At 37.6% G+C, this 15,189-nt stretch overlaps 1 protein-coding gene across 1 annotated transcript; it reads left to right on the top strand.

The window, feature by feature from the left end:
- Window positions 1-2,853: 2,853 nt before the first annotated feature.
- sh3bgrl2 (SH3 domain binding glutamate-rich protein like 2) lies at window positions 2,854-14,889 on the top strand. Its single transcript, XM_053482847.1, has 4 exons — window positions 2,854-3,042; window positions 10,200-10,385; window positions 13,543-13,623; window positions 14,175-14,889. Exons 1-4 carry the CDS (start codon window positions 2,998-3,000, stop codon window positions 14,205-14,207), a joined length of 345 nt encoding a protein of 114 aa, XP_053338822.1. The 5' UTR covers window positions 2,854-2,997; the 3' UTR covers window positions 14,208-14,889.
- Window positions 14,890-15,189: the final 300 nt, after the last annotated feature.

The raw sequence follows: 15,189 nt of genomic DNA, 5'->3' as shown, positions 1-15,189 counted from the left end.
AGGCATTTATGGTTAAAAACCCTTGAATATCTCTGAATTAAAAAAATTCAGCAAAGAAGAGTGGGCCAAAATTCTTCACAGTGATGTGAAAAAATCAGTCAGCCAGTTATCCCAAAATGGTTGATTGCAAGTGGCATAACCAGTTATTAGATTTAAGGGCAATTACAGGACTTTTTCTACATAGGGCCAGGCAGGTCTGAAAAGCTTTCCATTTTAATTATTGAAATCATCGGTTAAAAAACGACAATTTGTATTTACTTAGATTATCTTTGTGTATTATTAAAATTTGTTTGATGATCTCAATCATTTAAGTGTGACAAATATGCAAAAATATGCAACAGAATGCAAAAAATATTAACAGGAATAAATAAAAAAAATTATTCACAGCACTGTATATAGGCAGCATTAGTTTGACATTGTGGAAATGGAAAGGTGTATATTCACCCAATAAAAAATTTAAAGAAAAAATATATATTTACTGGTTTTTAGCACACCCTTTTTAGACACACCTTCTAATAGATAGATAGATAGATAGATAGATAGATAGATAGATAGATAGATAGATAGATACTTTATTAATCTCAAAGGGAAATTGTATAAAATTTATTCATTTTGTTTATGTTAATCATATGTAGTGTATATTCAATTCAATTCAATTTTATTTATATAGCGCTTTTAACAATGGTCATTGTCTCAAAGCAGCTTCACAAAAATTAAAGAATTATTATTATTTATTTTTTTTAGAAAAGAAAAGAAAATATTTGGAAGTGTGTATGTGCGAGAAAAATGTGTCAAAATAATAATTAGATGAATGAATGATAAATAAAATGGTTGCGACGGTGGCAAGGAAAAACTCCCTGAGATAGCAATAGAAAGAAACCTTGAGAGGAACCAGACTCAACAGGGAACCCATCCTCATTTGGGTGATAACAGATATAACATCATGTGTGTTGTGCAGGTAAAAGTTTAATATAACAGAAGTTGTGTAGATTAACATGAGGTCCAGTTCAGCACAGGGAGTCAGTAGGTGCAGAGGGCAGATGGGGTCTGGATCACTGGAAGCACAGGAGCAGGATGTGTAGCTCCAGCCATCATAAAGCAGAATCCAACTGGAGCTGGTCCTTCTCTGGATGCCTCAGAAACCTCGCAGGGTTGGCCTTTGTCTACTAAAGCTGGCACAATCTCCAGATGCCTCGGGATGGGTAGAGAAATACACAAAAGATGGAGAAAATTAGCGTAGTTGCCATTCAGGATAGGTGTACTGGAGTATGAGGTTATGGGATGAGTTACGCATATGCCAGATTAAAGAGATGCGTCTTGAGTCTACTTTTGAATTGGGAAACCGTGTCTGCTCCCCGAACACTGTCTGGAAGGCTATTCCAAAGTTTTGGAGCTAAATATGAAAATGCCCTGCCCCCTTTTGTAGATTTTAAAATTCTGGGAATTACCAGAAGTCCGGAGTTTTGTGATCTTAAGGAACGTGGTGGATTATAGCGTATCAGAAGACTGGTTAGGTATGTGGGAGCTAAACCATTTAAAGCCTTGTATGTAAGTAATACTATTTTGTAATTCTAAACTGAACAGGTAGCCAGTGCAGGGCTGATAATATTGGGGTTATATGATCATATTTTCTGGATCTAGTGAGAACCCTGGCAGCTGCATTTTGGACTAACTGTAGCTTGTTTATTGAGGATGCAGGACAACCACCTAGTAGTGCATTACAATAGTCTGGTCATGAATGCATGAACTAGCTTTTCTGCATCAGATATGGATAGTATACTCCTAAGTTTGGCAATATTTCTAAGATGAAAAAAGGCTGTTTTTGTGATATTGGAAATATGATTTTCAAAAGACAAGTTACTGTCTAATATTACGCCCAGGTCTTTTACTGTTAAGCTGGTAGTAACAGTACATCCTTCTAAACGCAGACTAATTTGTGAAAGCTGTTGTGTGCTGGTTTTAGGGCCGATGAGTAATATCTCTGTCTTATCTGAATTTAGTAAAAGAAAGTTATTGGTCATCCAATCTTTTATGTCCTGGACACACTCGGTTAATCTAGACAACTTGGGTATTTCATCTGGTTTTGTTGAGATATATAATTGGGTATCATCAGCATAACAATGGGAACTAATCCCATGCCTTCTAATGATGTTTCCCAAGGGAAGCATGTATATTGAGAACAGCAGAGGTCCTAAAACTGACCCTTGTGGGACCCCATATTTCACTGGCATTACATCAGACGGTACTCCATTTAGATCTACAAAATGGTATCGATCAGACAGGTATGATCTAAACCATTTTAATGCCTGCCCCTGAATACCTATATGATTTTGTAGGCGATCTATGAGAATATTATGATCTATGGTGTCGAATGCAGCACTAAGATCAAGTAAGACTAGTATTGAGATGCAGTCTTGGTCTGAAGCTAAAAACAAGTCGTTCGCAATCTTAACTAGTGCAGTTTCTGTACTATGATGGGGCCTGAAACCTGACTGAAATTCTTCTAGGATGTTGTTTTCCTGCAAGAATGTGCATATTTGAGCTGATACTACTTTTTCCAATATTTTTGATATGAACAGAAGGTTTGAAATCGGTCTGTAATTTGTTATTTCATTCGCGTCCAAATTAGATTTTTTAAGAAGCGGCTTAATAACTGCCAACTTGAAAGGTTTAGGGACGTGACCTAGACATAATGAAGAATTAATAATGTTTAAAAGTATATATATAAAAACGAAACTAAACAAGGTAAAAAAAAATGTCACTCTAAAATACACTTCCCAGCATGCTTCTGGAGAGACTCTGGTCATTTGGGTCAGTGAGTGAGTGGTGTGTGTGTGAGGAGTGCCGTGTTTGTATGGTACGAAAATATCGGAGGCGCGCGTGCGCGTCTTTTGAAAGCAGCCTGCGCTGTCTCGCGACTCCAGACTTCTGCGCTCGAGACACACCTTCAGAGCGCGAGTCCGAGTGCACGTGAGCGCGCAGAGCAGGGGCATCAGTATGGTTATTAGGGTGTACATCGCCTCCTCGTCCGGCTCTCTGGCGGTGAGTAACGCGCTTATTCACGTTCCCAACACTGAAAGCAAGATGTATGTGCTGCGTTATTTACATCTGTCATATCTTATTTAACTACAGGATGTCAACAAAGTCTCCATCCATAAGTAAAATTAATAATAAAAATGTATTAAAGTTGTTTCTGCTTCTATAATGAGCTTGTTAACACAGCTGGTATAGTGCATGGAATTGTTTAATTATTAACCCATATGCATGGAGAGTTTTGGGACATCCAGTACAAGAATGATTTCAGTATTTTCATAAACTGCATCGTGATACACTTCAAAGTCATGCATAGAACATCAAAGTCAAAGATATAGAATACTGTAACCATTCATGGATGTACTGCTATAAGAACTTCTCTAACACTTATTATAAATATTAACATTTATAAATTCATCATATTAATTAGTATTACGTAATCATTTAAGTTTCATAAATATGCAAGAAAAAAATTGGAAGGGGGCAAATACTTTTTCACAGAACTATAAGATTTTTAACACTCATATTAGAAATTAACATTTACAGTGTAGTCATATTAAGCAGTATTAAGCAATCATTTAAGTGTGGCAAATATGCAAGACCAAAACTGGAAGGGGGCAAATACTTTTTTACAGCACTGTATAAGATCTTAACACTCATTTAGATGCTATAGTTTAATCATATTAAGTGGAAACTGTGCATAATTTTTCTATTTAAATTTTTTTATTACTTAATTGCAGTAAAATATTTACCCTCTACACACTATAATAAAAAAAATATAAAGTTTAAAAAGATACTACACTTGGGGTCCTTGGGGTCGTACCTTTATCTTTACACACACACCTTTTGCAGGTTTATACGTAGGCTTTGTATGTTTAAGGTTAAGTACGGGAGTGTACACTAAAAACAAATCCTTTGTGTAAAGCTACACAACAGTGTGTATGTTTCCAGAATAAAAAGGTACAATAGTGGTGCAGGTACAACTATACACAGACATGAAAAAAAAACTCTTACTCTGGGTCTGTACACTGAAAATCAGACATTATTTTGTCGGTACTTCTGAGAAGACGGATATTATTAATGGAGTTTAAAGGGTTAAGTGTGCACAGGTGTGCAAACACTCCTAACAACTGTCTCGAATGCCTTTTGTTGTGCTCCAGTGACCTGTGCTCATGATTATGATGTCGTGTTCCTCTACAGTGCAGTTCGTTGTATAACCCGAGACGCTAATCTCAGTCTGTAGGAGTTTTAAAAGTCGTCTCCCTCGGGGTGGATCGTGAGTAAAGTGCAGGAGTGTGGGCGGCCAGAGTGCATGTTTACCTTCCCAACTAGTCAGTTGCTAGAGTTTAATGAAACACACACACACACACACTTTAGACACATGTCTGATTCCTAATCCGTTCCTCTCTAAGATATTGAAGATCACATTTTATTTCAATCATGATCAGATGATTGAACGTCAGACGTTAGCATGTTGCATCCTGCAGAAACAGAGGATTTTATTGTGTAAGCGTCATGGTCGTGCAGAGGTCGTGCTCTTTATCAGATTGTGTGGTTTACACTCCGGTGCTGCATTAGGTAATGGTACAAATGAGTAACGCACCCTTTTCCTTCTTCTCTATATTTCTACAAAACTCCGACTTGTTTAACCGAGGTGCTATTTTTAGATCTCTCTTTCTCTGTCTCACAAACAGAAACACAATGACTCCATGATGGACGAACTGATGACTAAAGACAACGCAGTTATATTATAAACACACACACACACATACACACACACACACACACTAATTAAATTACTATGGAGCAGATATTTGGAGGTCACACAGGTGTTTATGGTATTTTGCCTTTATTTAACACGTGTGTGTGTGTGTGTGTGTGTGTGTGTGTGTGTGTGTGAGAGAGAGAGTGTGTGGTCCTATAGCACTGGACACATGTGTTGGGTATGTTTTTGTGGGATGGGTGTGTGGATAAGGGGGCTGAGAAGAGGCAGCTGTATTGAGTGAGAAAGACAGACAGCGAGAGAGAGAGAGAAAGAGAGAGAGAGGCATGAGACAGCGAAAGAGAGCGAGATAAACAAATTATAAAAGAGATTATAATCATGTTTCTGTAAATATTTTTAATTCATCTCTGTCCATGATGTTTTTTTCTCTCTGCTTTCTTTTGTGGTCTTTCCCTTTGTCTCACTTTCTCTTGTTTTCTCTCTCTCTCTCTCTCTCTCTCTCTCTCTCTCTTTTTGTCTATTTTTCCACTTCGTTCCCTAAAACAGGGATGTGCACGCAATCAGCATGGAGACAGGAAAGAGACAGAGTCCATCTGTCCTCCAAACACACACACACACACATGCACACACGTATACACACAGAGCACAAATACAACACACTACTCCCTAGTCGATACACACATATGATAAACTGGAATCCTGTCAAACATCCCAGGTCCCAAAGACACACCCCTGCACATGTGTGTATGCATGTTTGTGTCTGTGAGAAAATATTTCACTACGATAGAGAGGCTATGAACAAAAGCTTTGTTTATACAGCTGATCTAGGAACAATGCTGCATTAATCCCAAGTGCATCATCGCATAAAATCTGCTGAACTTGACCAAGGAAATCATTTATTTATAATGTCAAAAAAAAAAATGTCATAATGTAACAGGAGCGTAATTGGGCCAGGAGTAAAGCATATCGGTGCTCTTTATGTGCTTACAGTTACATCAATGTATGTTTCTGTGTGTGTGTGTTTTTTGTGCTGACGAAATTTGGGTATCAGATGCAGTGGCTTGTATTAGGCCAGAAGTATTTATATGAAATACTAAAAAGTTTAATAATAGTAATAATAATTTTTTTTTTTTATTTATAATGCACTTTATATAAGTTCAAGATTAGTTTGTTTGTCATATGCATGTCAACACAGTGCCAACTGTACAAAAAAGAGCCAGCCAACTTGTAATGTATATGTGTATATGCAAGTGTGAGTGTGTGTGTGTGTGTGTGTGTGTGTATGTGAGCACATGTTTTGTGTGCTTGACTGTATATATAAGCACATATGCATGTACGTATATGCATAAGTGAGTGTGTGTGTTATTGCACATGGCCACATACATGTACCTACATCAAACCTTCACATGATTGTGCAACACAATATTAATGTACAAAGTCGATAAATAAATGTAAAGGTGTTCTAGTGTAGCCATTCCTTTTAAAACAGTTTTTTAGTGTCTGAACCTGTCTGACCTTTGGCTCGAGGGGAAAAAAACGAAGAAAATGCCCCCTCAGCTAAAAGGTCAAAACATTTTCACATGACCAAAAAGGCTTATAGTATCAATAGTAAACTTTAAATGTGTTGTACTAAATGTAAATGTTTGCTTGAGATCAATCAGCTTGAAGACACACACCAGAAGGCGTTCAAACTCAAGCCGGGACTTGTAATGAAATGAATCATAAATGAATGCACACAGTAAAACATTTGAATGGTGCATATGTGAGTAACTGTCACCGACTTCTGAAAGAGACGCATCTGTCTGTGGGAGCTGTACACACAATGATTCACTAACACCACTTGCACGTCACAGGAACTCGGCTGGGAGTTATTACCGCATCCACCATATAGTCGTAACCTGGCTGCAAGCCATTTGCAGGCCGATCATGGCTCCAGCGTATTGAGAAAACTTTCCACTTTCCAAGCACATGTGAAACACTAAGATAAGTACATTAGTGTTGCCGGGGATTATATATTATATAGAGAAATATCAGGATTTTTACTCTGATAACTGTGTTCTACTATTCTGCGCAATCAAAAGTCCCGGTTTGACTTGAACACCATTGAATCTACAGTCAGGTAAAAAAAAAAAATACACTGTATCAATTATTACACAGGATTTTAAGTTAACCAGCATATGATATTACACATCCCAGTATAGGTTGTTATTATGCTTTACGGATGGATATTAATTTATCACGAGAGCGAGAGCGAATTAGATGTTTTGCTCACAATTTTTTTTTTTTTACAGAGTGTGTTCTCAATTCACACCCACTAATAGGCTTCAGAATCTGTAAAAAGTTGTTACTCACGGATGAATAAATGAATGAACATGGTGGAATAGAGATAATAGTTTTATATTGGTAATAATAATAATAATAATAATAATAATATTTATGCATGGTTATTTACATGTTATATACTGTAGCTCTTCATGGCTCATACACAGGTTTCCCAATAAGTTCAAATCTGCAATTTCGCACTATTCTTCAAAAGCATCGAACTGAATTTTAGAACTTTGATCTCCCTACATGGTTGTAAACACATAGAACATCTAATCAATAAGGAGTGTGTGTGTGTGTGTGTGTGTGTTTCTGCCAGACGATGGAGTCAGCATTTTATTAATGTGTCTCTGTGCATCTGTGTCTAGTCCAGCTGCATCCTGCCCATTTCCCTCAGTCAAACCCCTGGTGAAGATCAATACCCTCTTCCTGCTTCTCACTAATGGCAACCACAGAAATCTCGCTGTGATCATTAGGCATGGGCGTGTAGTTAACAAAGTCATCCTTCACACACAAAGCAGTATGTGGTTTCATATTAACCCTAGACTAGACCCCAAACCAGCTGCTTGCGGGCCAAAATACACCCCTTTGGTAATTACATGACGGTAATTAAGCAATAATTAAATTAGCAATAAAACGTAACTCATGCCTCATACTTGGATTGGATTTGATTACTGGAATTATGCAGTATTTGCTATTTAGGGGATAAAACACGAGAGCGAGATCTGTTACAGGAAGAGGATTAACACGCCTCAACAATTTGCAAACACTTATTTGCATTTCTTGTATAGAAGAGTGACATCATGCTTTTTTCCAAATACACTAATGTTGTCTGTTCTCTGGGTGTGGGCGCTGGGTTGTGTGTACCTGGGCCGCTGCGCTGTGAGTTCGTTTGTCCTGAAACAAATTTTCCTATGGATAAATTGCTTTATCTTTATCTGGGTAGTAAGGGGTGTGGCAAACCCACTGATGGTGAGGCTCGAACCCAGATCTAAAAATCAACAACCTAGAGCCATAGCTGCCTGGGCCACCACTCCCACATCTTATGTCTAATGTAAAAATAGTTCCCCTTGATGGTAGCTTGAGCACACAACTTTGGTTTTATCCAAACCTCCTCCTAGAAGCTTTTTATAATAAAACCTGCCATTCAGCACACCTGGTGATTTTTCCTTATTCACCTTATTATCCGAGCTATACATGCCATTATCAGACACAGCCGGGTAACTGTGCTGCAATTATGTGAAGCCATTAGGGTCAAATTTGGTCATATAATTAACTTTTGGCATGAAAATAGTGAATGTACAGCTAGTGAATGTACAGCTAACACAGCTAACACCTGGGATTTAGAGTAACTTTGTCTGCGATTGTTCTGCAAGACGAGCAAAAATGTGTAATAAATTTTAACATGATTCAAGGTTCACATAACTTTATTTGGGAAATTGCTTGTAAGGTCTTGCAATACGAGTAGCCAATATATGATTTGTTCTTTCGATGGTTCTTCTGTCTCACTCCGTGGGTAATCGTGTCCCATGCGTGGTCTCAGTGCGCACGTGTTACTCGTATAGTCCGTATTTTCGTACGCAATTTGCAAACACTTATTTGCAACATAAGCATGTGTGTGTGTGTATGTGTGTGTCTGCGTAAATTAATTTTCTTATTTTGTGTCCAAGTGTACTGACTGTCCTTTAGTACAGCAACAACAGCCTCCATGAAATGTAATGTTAAAGCGGCTATAGGAGTGCGGGAGATGAATCTGTTTAACGACAATGCAACGTCACATTTCCACGAAATCCTTAAAAGGAGGCAAAAGCAGGTGTCATTAGAGAGGCTCCTTGTTAAAGTCACACACAAAGAAAAAGATTCAAGTGAGCCGACAGATAGCAGTGATTCCGTTACTGATAGAGAAAGTCGTCCAGCCACGATTCTTTAGGTGCAGTTTAATTTCTTTTAGTTGTATCAGAGTTTCCATTATTTCTTTTGGGGACATTTGCTTTGATATACAAGTGCTGTTGGATTACAAGCACACTTCCTGAACAAATTATGCTCACAATCCAAGGTATATGAGATAGAGGCATTTTTTTATATAAATCATACTTTGTGTACTTTTAATTGTATTGTATCGCTTTTATTTATACAGACTTCAGGAAAAGAAAAACTTATATAAATATTTTAATACTAAAATTATTGCTAAACATTATATATATGATAATATTATGATAAATTAATAATTTGATAATATCATTATTATTATATTAATAAATACATTTTTCTTCTCGTGAAGTGTGTATAGATTTGTTTGGCTGTCTCTGTAAATATTATTGTTCTGCAGCAGCACAGTCTAAAACACAGTTAGTGGGATACAACAAAACAATAAAAAGTAAATAAATAAATAAAAAGGTGTACACAAAGTACTATTTATATATACACTTGTCCAGGAAGGTAAAGTGCCTCTCTCTCCCTCCCTCTCTCTCTCTCTCATGAAACGGGAGTATTCCCTGCACTACACCACTGTTTCCTGTAATAACTTACAATATAAAGTAACTCCTTAGCCTCTCTGTTTTCTTTCATTAAGAGTTAATAAACCTTCTAACAAACTACTAACAAACACTGTCACTGAATATACTGAATAGGTGTATACACACACGCACACACACACACACACTTAAATCATAATAGTCCCTGGCTGAGTTGTTGCTGTATATATAAGAACACATGCATTAAACATGTGAGTGGCAGCCAGACCTACTGCACCTTCTGACCAATCAGATGAGAGATCCAACAACCCTGTGGTGTAAAACTGAAAAATGATGTCAAGCTGAAATGTAGAAGTTTGTGCATCCTAATTCAATCATAGCTGCTGCTACTGTACATTGCTTAGTTAGTTTTTTTTTATATATTATTATTATTTTAATCAGCAGCATTCGGTGGTTTGAACTGTTGTTCATAATGATACTTTGTAGGGTTTCTTTTGAGTCTATAAATAAGTGATTAAGTGAACTATTTCATTATTGACCATACAGGTGGCTCATCAATGACATCATCCCATCAGCATGACTTTTTTAATTGATTTGGTTTAGTTATTTGTGAAGTTTAACATCAGGGGTTTCACATCGTTCCTCAGGTAAAAAAGCGCCAGCAGGAGGTCGTAGGGTTTTTGGAGGCGAACCGGATCAGTTTCGAGGAGGTAGACATCACCATGCTGGAGGAAGAGAGACTCTGGATGTACGAGAACATTCCAGAAGAGAAACGACCCGAGAAGGGCAACCCGCTCCCCCCTCAGATCTTTAATGGAAAGGTTTACTGCGGGGTGAGTAACAATCAGGTGCAGGAGATTAATAAGTTAATCTTACTGTATGATTAATTTTAACTTCCTTTACCTTGCATGCAGTCTTTTTTTTATATATATTTTTTTGTTTTTTTTCCAATTTTTTCCCCAATATTAGTCGTAGCCAATTCCTCCCCGTCACTAGGGGGCTCCCACATTAAGGATACTACTACCACTTAGGGCCGAAGAGGGCCTAAGTGAGGGCAGAAGACTATCCCGTGTTTCCTCCGAACCGCGTGATGCCAGCCGGCCGCATCTTTTCGAACTGCTTGTTCACGCACCATTAGGGGCGGAGTAACACACTCAGAGGAAAGTGCTAGCCGCTCCTTCCGCGTGCGCGAGCTCACAGACGCCCCTGATTGGCTGTAGAGCCGTGATTAATGTGGGAGCGCAAGTACCTCTCATCCCTCCCCCCTGAGAGAGCTCGGCCAATCAGCTCTCTCTGTGCCTCCGGCTGTGAGAGGAAAACAGCATCACCAGGGGTTCGAACCAGCGCTCCCCGGATGATAGGGCGAGGCTTTACCACTGCGCCACTCGGAGGCCCGCTTGCATGCAGTCTTAAGTCAAAGGTTCAACTCTGTCCTGGCTGTGGGCGGAGCTTAATTCCAGTTTTCACAGTAAAGTAAACTGAAGCTTAATGGTGGTGCTGAAAATCATTTCCATATTTAAAGAAAATTAAATATCTATGTAGAAACACATGACATGACCTGGTATTAAAACTTTGAATTAGACCACCATTGTGCATTAGCAATGGAGCGCGTCTTTGTGGTAATGTAACAGTTGTATAAACACGGGAAATAGAGCACTCCAGATGAAGCTAATGACTGTGCAGTAAGCCAGATCGGTTGCTGTAATTATTCACAATCAATAATATAAACTAACACTTGACTTAAATCTCTGATTTCCAGGCTTAAGGCTTTGTTTTTGCGCGAAAACAGGGGCTTTGTGGTATTTATCATTCTCCCTTTTTATCATAATCAGAATTGCTATTTCCTTCCTCTGGTTGCGGTGTGAATTTTTCAGGCTCTATTTTTATCGCTCGAGCTCAGCCTTGTGAAGTTTCCATCCGATTTTGCTGAACATGCATAAACATTACACTGAGCATGCTGACTTGGTGCATTAAATAATGAGACCTAGTGTCTTGGGTATTTTGTATGAATGCGCGAGCTAAATGAAGATTTCAGTAGGGTATTAGATGAGAAGTGCAATAGAATTTGTTTTTCTGTGTGATCTCAGATTAAAGTATTTTTCATAAGACTTGCACTTATACCTGGAATCGTAATCAGTGTATATGCGAGTGTATATGATTTGTAAAACACTTCCTAACTGACTTTGCTAAACTGACACTTTATACGTGCCTCTTAAGGTTTAGTTCACTGATGTACCAAAAACAAGCATATTAAATACGTACAGAAACGAATTTATATTACACGCAATTTGATTCTATTTAATTCAACTGTTAAATTCAATTTACGTTAAAACCCCAAGAGTTAAAAGTTGCACTTGATGATTTTCTATAATGCTTTTTAACTTATAATTAAGATAATCGAGATATCTTGAAAAATCTGTACTGTAAATTGGTATAATCCTCAACACAGAGGCTCGTATTGCTACAAAACTTGGGTTCTTTTTTTATTTCTAAATTTCAGGCCATTAAGTTTTTTTTCTGCTCAGTCACTTACTCACACAGGGTCACAGGGGGCCTGAGGCCTATCCCAGGAGACTTAGAATACAAGGCGGGGTACACCCTGGGCTGGGTGCCAATTCATCACTGAAGGTTCTGCTCCGTTTCTTTTACTTCGTGTCTTTAAAAGACAACTCAGAATCTTCTTTTTACATCTTTTAAAGTGGTTAAAGAAAGATATTTGTAAATATCCTGATACTTGTACCATAAAGCCACATCTCAACCATTTGGAAGAGGGTAATATTTTGTATATTGTCGTTGGCTTATCGTCTAAACCACTTCATTTTATGTGACCTTGTGACCCTGTATACAGGATATACTTTATACTATATACAGGGTCACAAGGTCACATAGGCTTGGAGCCTATCCCAGGAGATTTAAGGCACATGGCGGGGTACACCCTGGCCAATCCATCGCAAGGCACACACCACAAACGAACACTCGCTCACACACTACGGGCAAGTTGGGAATGCAAATTAGCCTAATCTGCATGTCTTTGGACTGTGGGTAGAAACCGGAGTACCGGAGGAAACGCACCAAGCACGGGAGAATATGCAACTTCATGCACACAGACCCGGGACGGATCGAGTCCTTGATGTTGAAGATGCGAGGCGACAGTGTTAACCACTAAGCCACCGTGCTGCCCCGTATCATTTTGATTTATACACATTCACATTTCATACAAACGTCAATAATTCTTTTAATTGTGTAAAGCTGCTTTGCGACAATGTCAATTGTTAAATGCACTGTGCAAATAAAATTGAATTGAATTGAATTGAATACAGTATTGGGCAATTTTTTTTTTTTTTACAATGATTGCAATTTTTTTTTTTTTTTTATTCCTTACACTAATAATAAGAACAAACCAAAAAAGCATGGTAAAGTGTTAAGATGTTACTATGGAAATGCATTAGGGCATTAATGCATTAATATATGCCTTGTAGCGGTCAGAGCTGCTGTCATAGGAAATGATTCAACACCTTCTGACTAATCAAAATGAATTTAGTTGCGCCTATATATAAAATAGATTAACTATATCATATTGCCGTTTAGCAGGGGGAGTGAAAACTAAAAACAATATTTTGACACAATACATTTTGGCCATGCAACATTTCATTACAAAATGTACTGTTAATGTGAATGTTGTCTTGGTGTTACGTCAACTGTCTTATTTAATTGACTTTAAAGCTCCAAGAATTAAAAGTGGACCAACATGATTTCCTTTAATGCGTCTTAACTTGTAACAATCGAGACAGAGACAATCTGATCTTTAGTATTGCTTACTCTTTTTAATTTCTTAATTTCAGACATTTACATTTTTTCTGACCCTTAAATGAACTGATGCCAAACGCTAGAAAGAAAAAAGATTAGCTTAAGAATGCTTTTATTTACGGGGGCAGATAAATGACTTTAGAATAACAGTTTCTTTAACGTTGCATTTTTGTTTTTTTTCAGGATTATGAAGACTTCTTCTTGTCTAAGGAAGACAACACAGTGTTTTCTTTTCTTGGCCTCAACTCCCAAGCCTCAGGGAAGGTACAGTACAGAAACACACTCATCTCTCTCTTTGTCTCTCTTCCTCTAACACACAGCGCTCATCTTATGTGATCTCCTATCATCTTTCATTTCGCTCATTGCTTTGCATCCTGGAGCGCTTTGTAAATTTATTTTTCCCGACAAGCTCTCGGCTCCTTCAGTAGAATCTAATAAAAAAATTAATTAAAAAAAATAAGTTAAATCACCAGATTGACCCAATACCTTCTCTACATTTTAAAGATGGTTATGAAGCTTTAATAGATGTTATATTTAGTTCTGAATGTCAGCTGGTTTTTATAAGAAAATGCAATCATGAGAAGAATTCAATTTCCCAGAATGTCTGTTTGTAACCTGGCTCCGTGTCTGGGACCAATCTGTCCCAGCAGAGACCCATGCGCTGTGCTGCACAGTCTACTGCTGCTATATAACTAATAACTGTAACACTGTAGATTCAGTATGTTATATAGAGGATATGTATTAAATTCCATATTCTCTATGCATGAGTTCTCTGAATTATCATCGTAACTCTAAATCAAAATCAAATTCTGCAGGATGCTGATTCTGAGGCTGAGCTCCAGCACTGAAGCACCATGGAGCTTCTCGAGCTGTGTTCATTCTGTTTTCATGAGACGATGAAGTCATCACTGCCGGCTATGCATCTGCGCGATAGACAAACCTCGTTCCCATCAAAGAGACATATTTAGACTAATGAGACAAGTGATGTGAGTTTAAGGTTTGTGTTGTTTCAAGACATTTCTTATATAGCAATCACACTGACACAGCTTGTATAATGTGTGTATCACTACGGGTTCTTTTTGTAATCTATGACAATCACTGTGTGATGTTTCTGTGTATCCCTATTCAGTATGTTATGTTTTATAGGATCTATATCTATGAGTGATTTTGTTGATTTTGTTAAAGTCAGCATTAGTTTTTAAAAATTTTGACTTTGAATGAACCAAAGATGAACATTTAAGGAAAACGAGGAAATATGTTTGCCTGCTAGTGCTCTGCTGTCCTTATGTCTTTGATGTCTATTTGAGATCAGGACAAAATCCAATACAGGGAAGACGATTGAAATCTCACTGCTCTGTACTTCCACTGCCACACATATACTGTACACTTTAGAAGAGGCACAAAAAACCTTAACTTTATTACGATTTTTCTGGTTTGGAAAACGTAGTTATAGCCTTACCTCTGACTGTTACAAAATGCTGACGCTGGAGACTTACAAAAAAATATTCAATAAATGTCTTCTCACATCAAGCTTCATTGTATCAATTTTTATAACCACATCTTCACATCCATAATACAAGGCTCTAGTCAACCCTGTAATGTTCTGCTCAACCTTTTGGTAGAGCACATTTTGTGTCCCTGTATCACATTAAAAAATGTGTTGAACTTCACCTGATTGAGCCATCTCTACCACTTGGTTGAGGTACAGAATGATAGGTAAAAAAAACATAAAAACAAAATTGTTTTTGTTGTTTCATTATTATTGTTATTTTAATAATGTGTATAATATCATGAGAAATGAAGTGGATTTAGGGCCACTTCAACATTTAT

The sequence above is a fragment of the Clarias gariepinus genome, chromosome 22, assembly GCF_024256425.1.
Source record: "Clarias gariepinus isolate MV-2021 ecotype Netherlands chromosome 22, CGAR_prim_01v2, whole genome shotgun sequence".
Taxonomy (NCBI): Eukaryota; Metazoa; Chordata; class Actinopteri; order Siluriformes; family Clariidae; genus Clarias; species Clarias gariepinus.
This window is presented reverse-complemented; position numbering and strand designations above follow the sequence as displayed.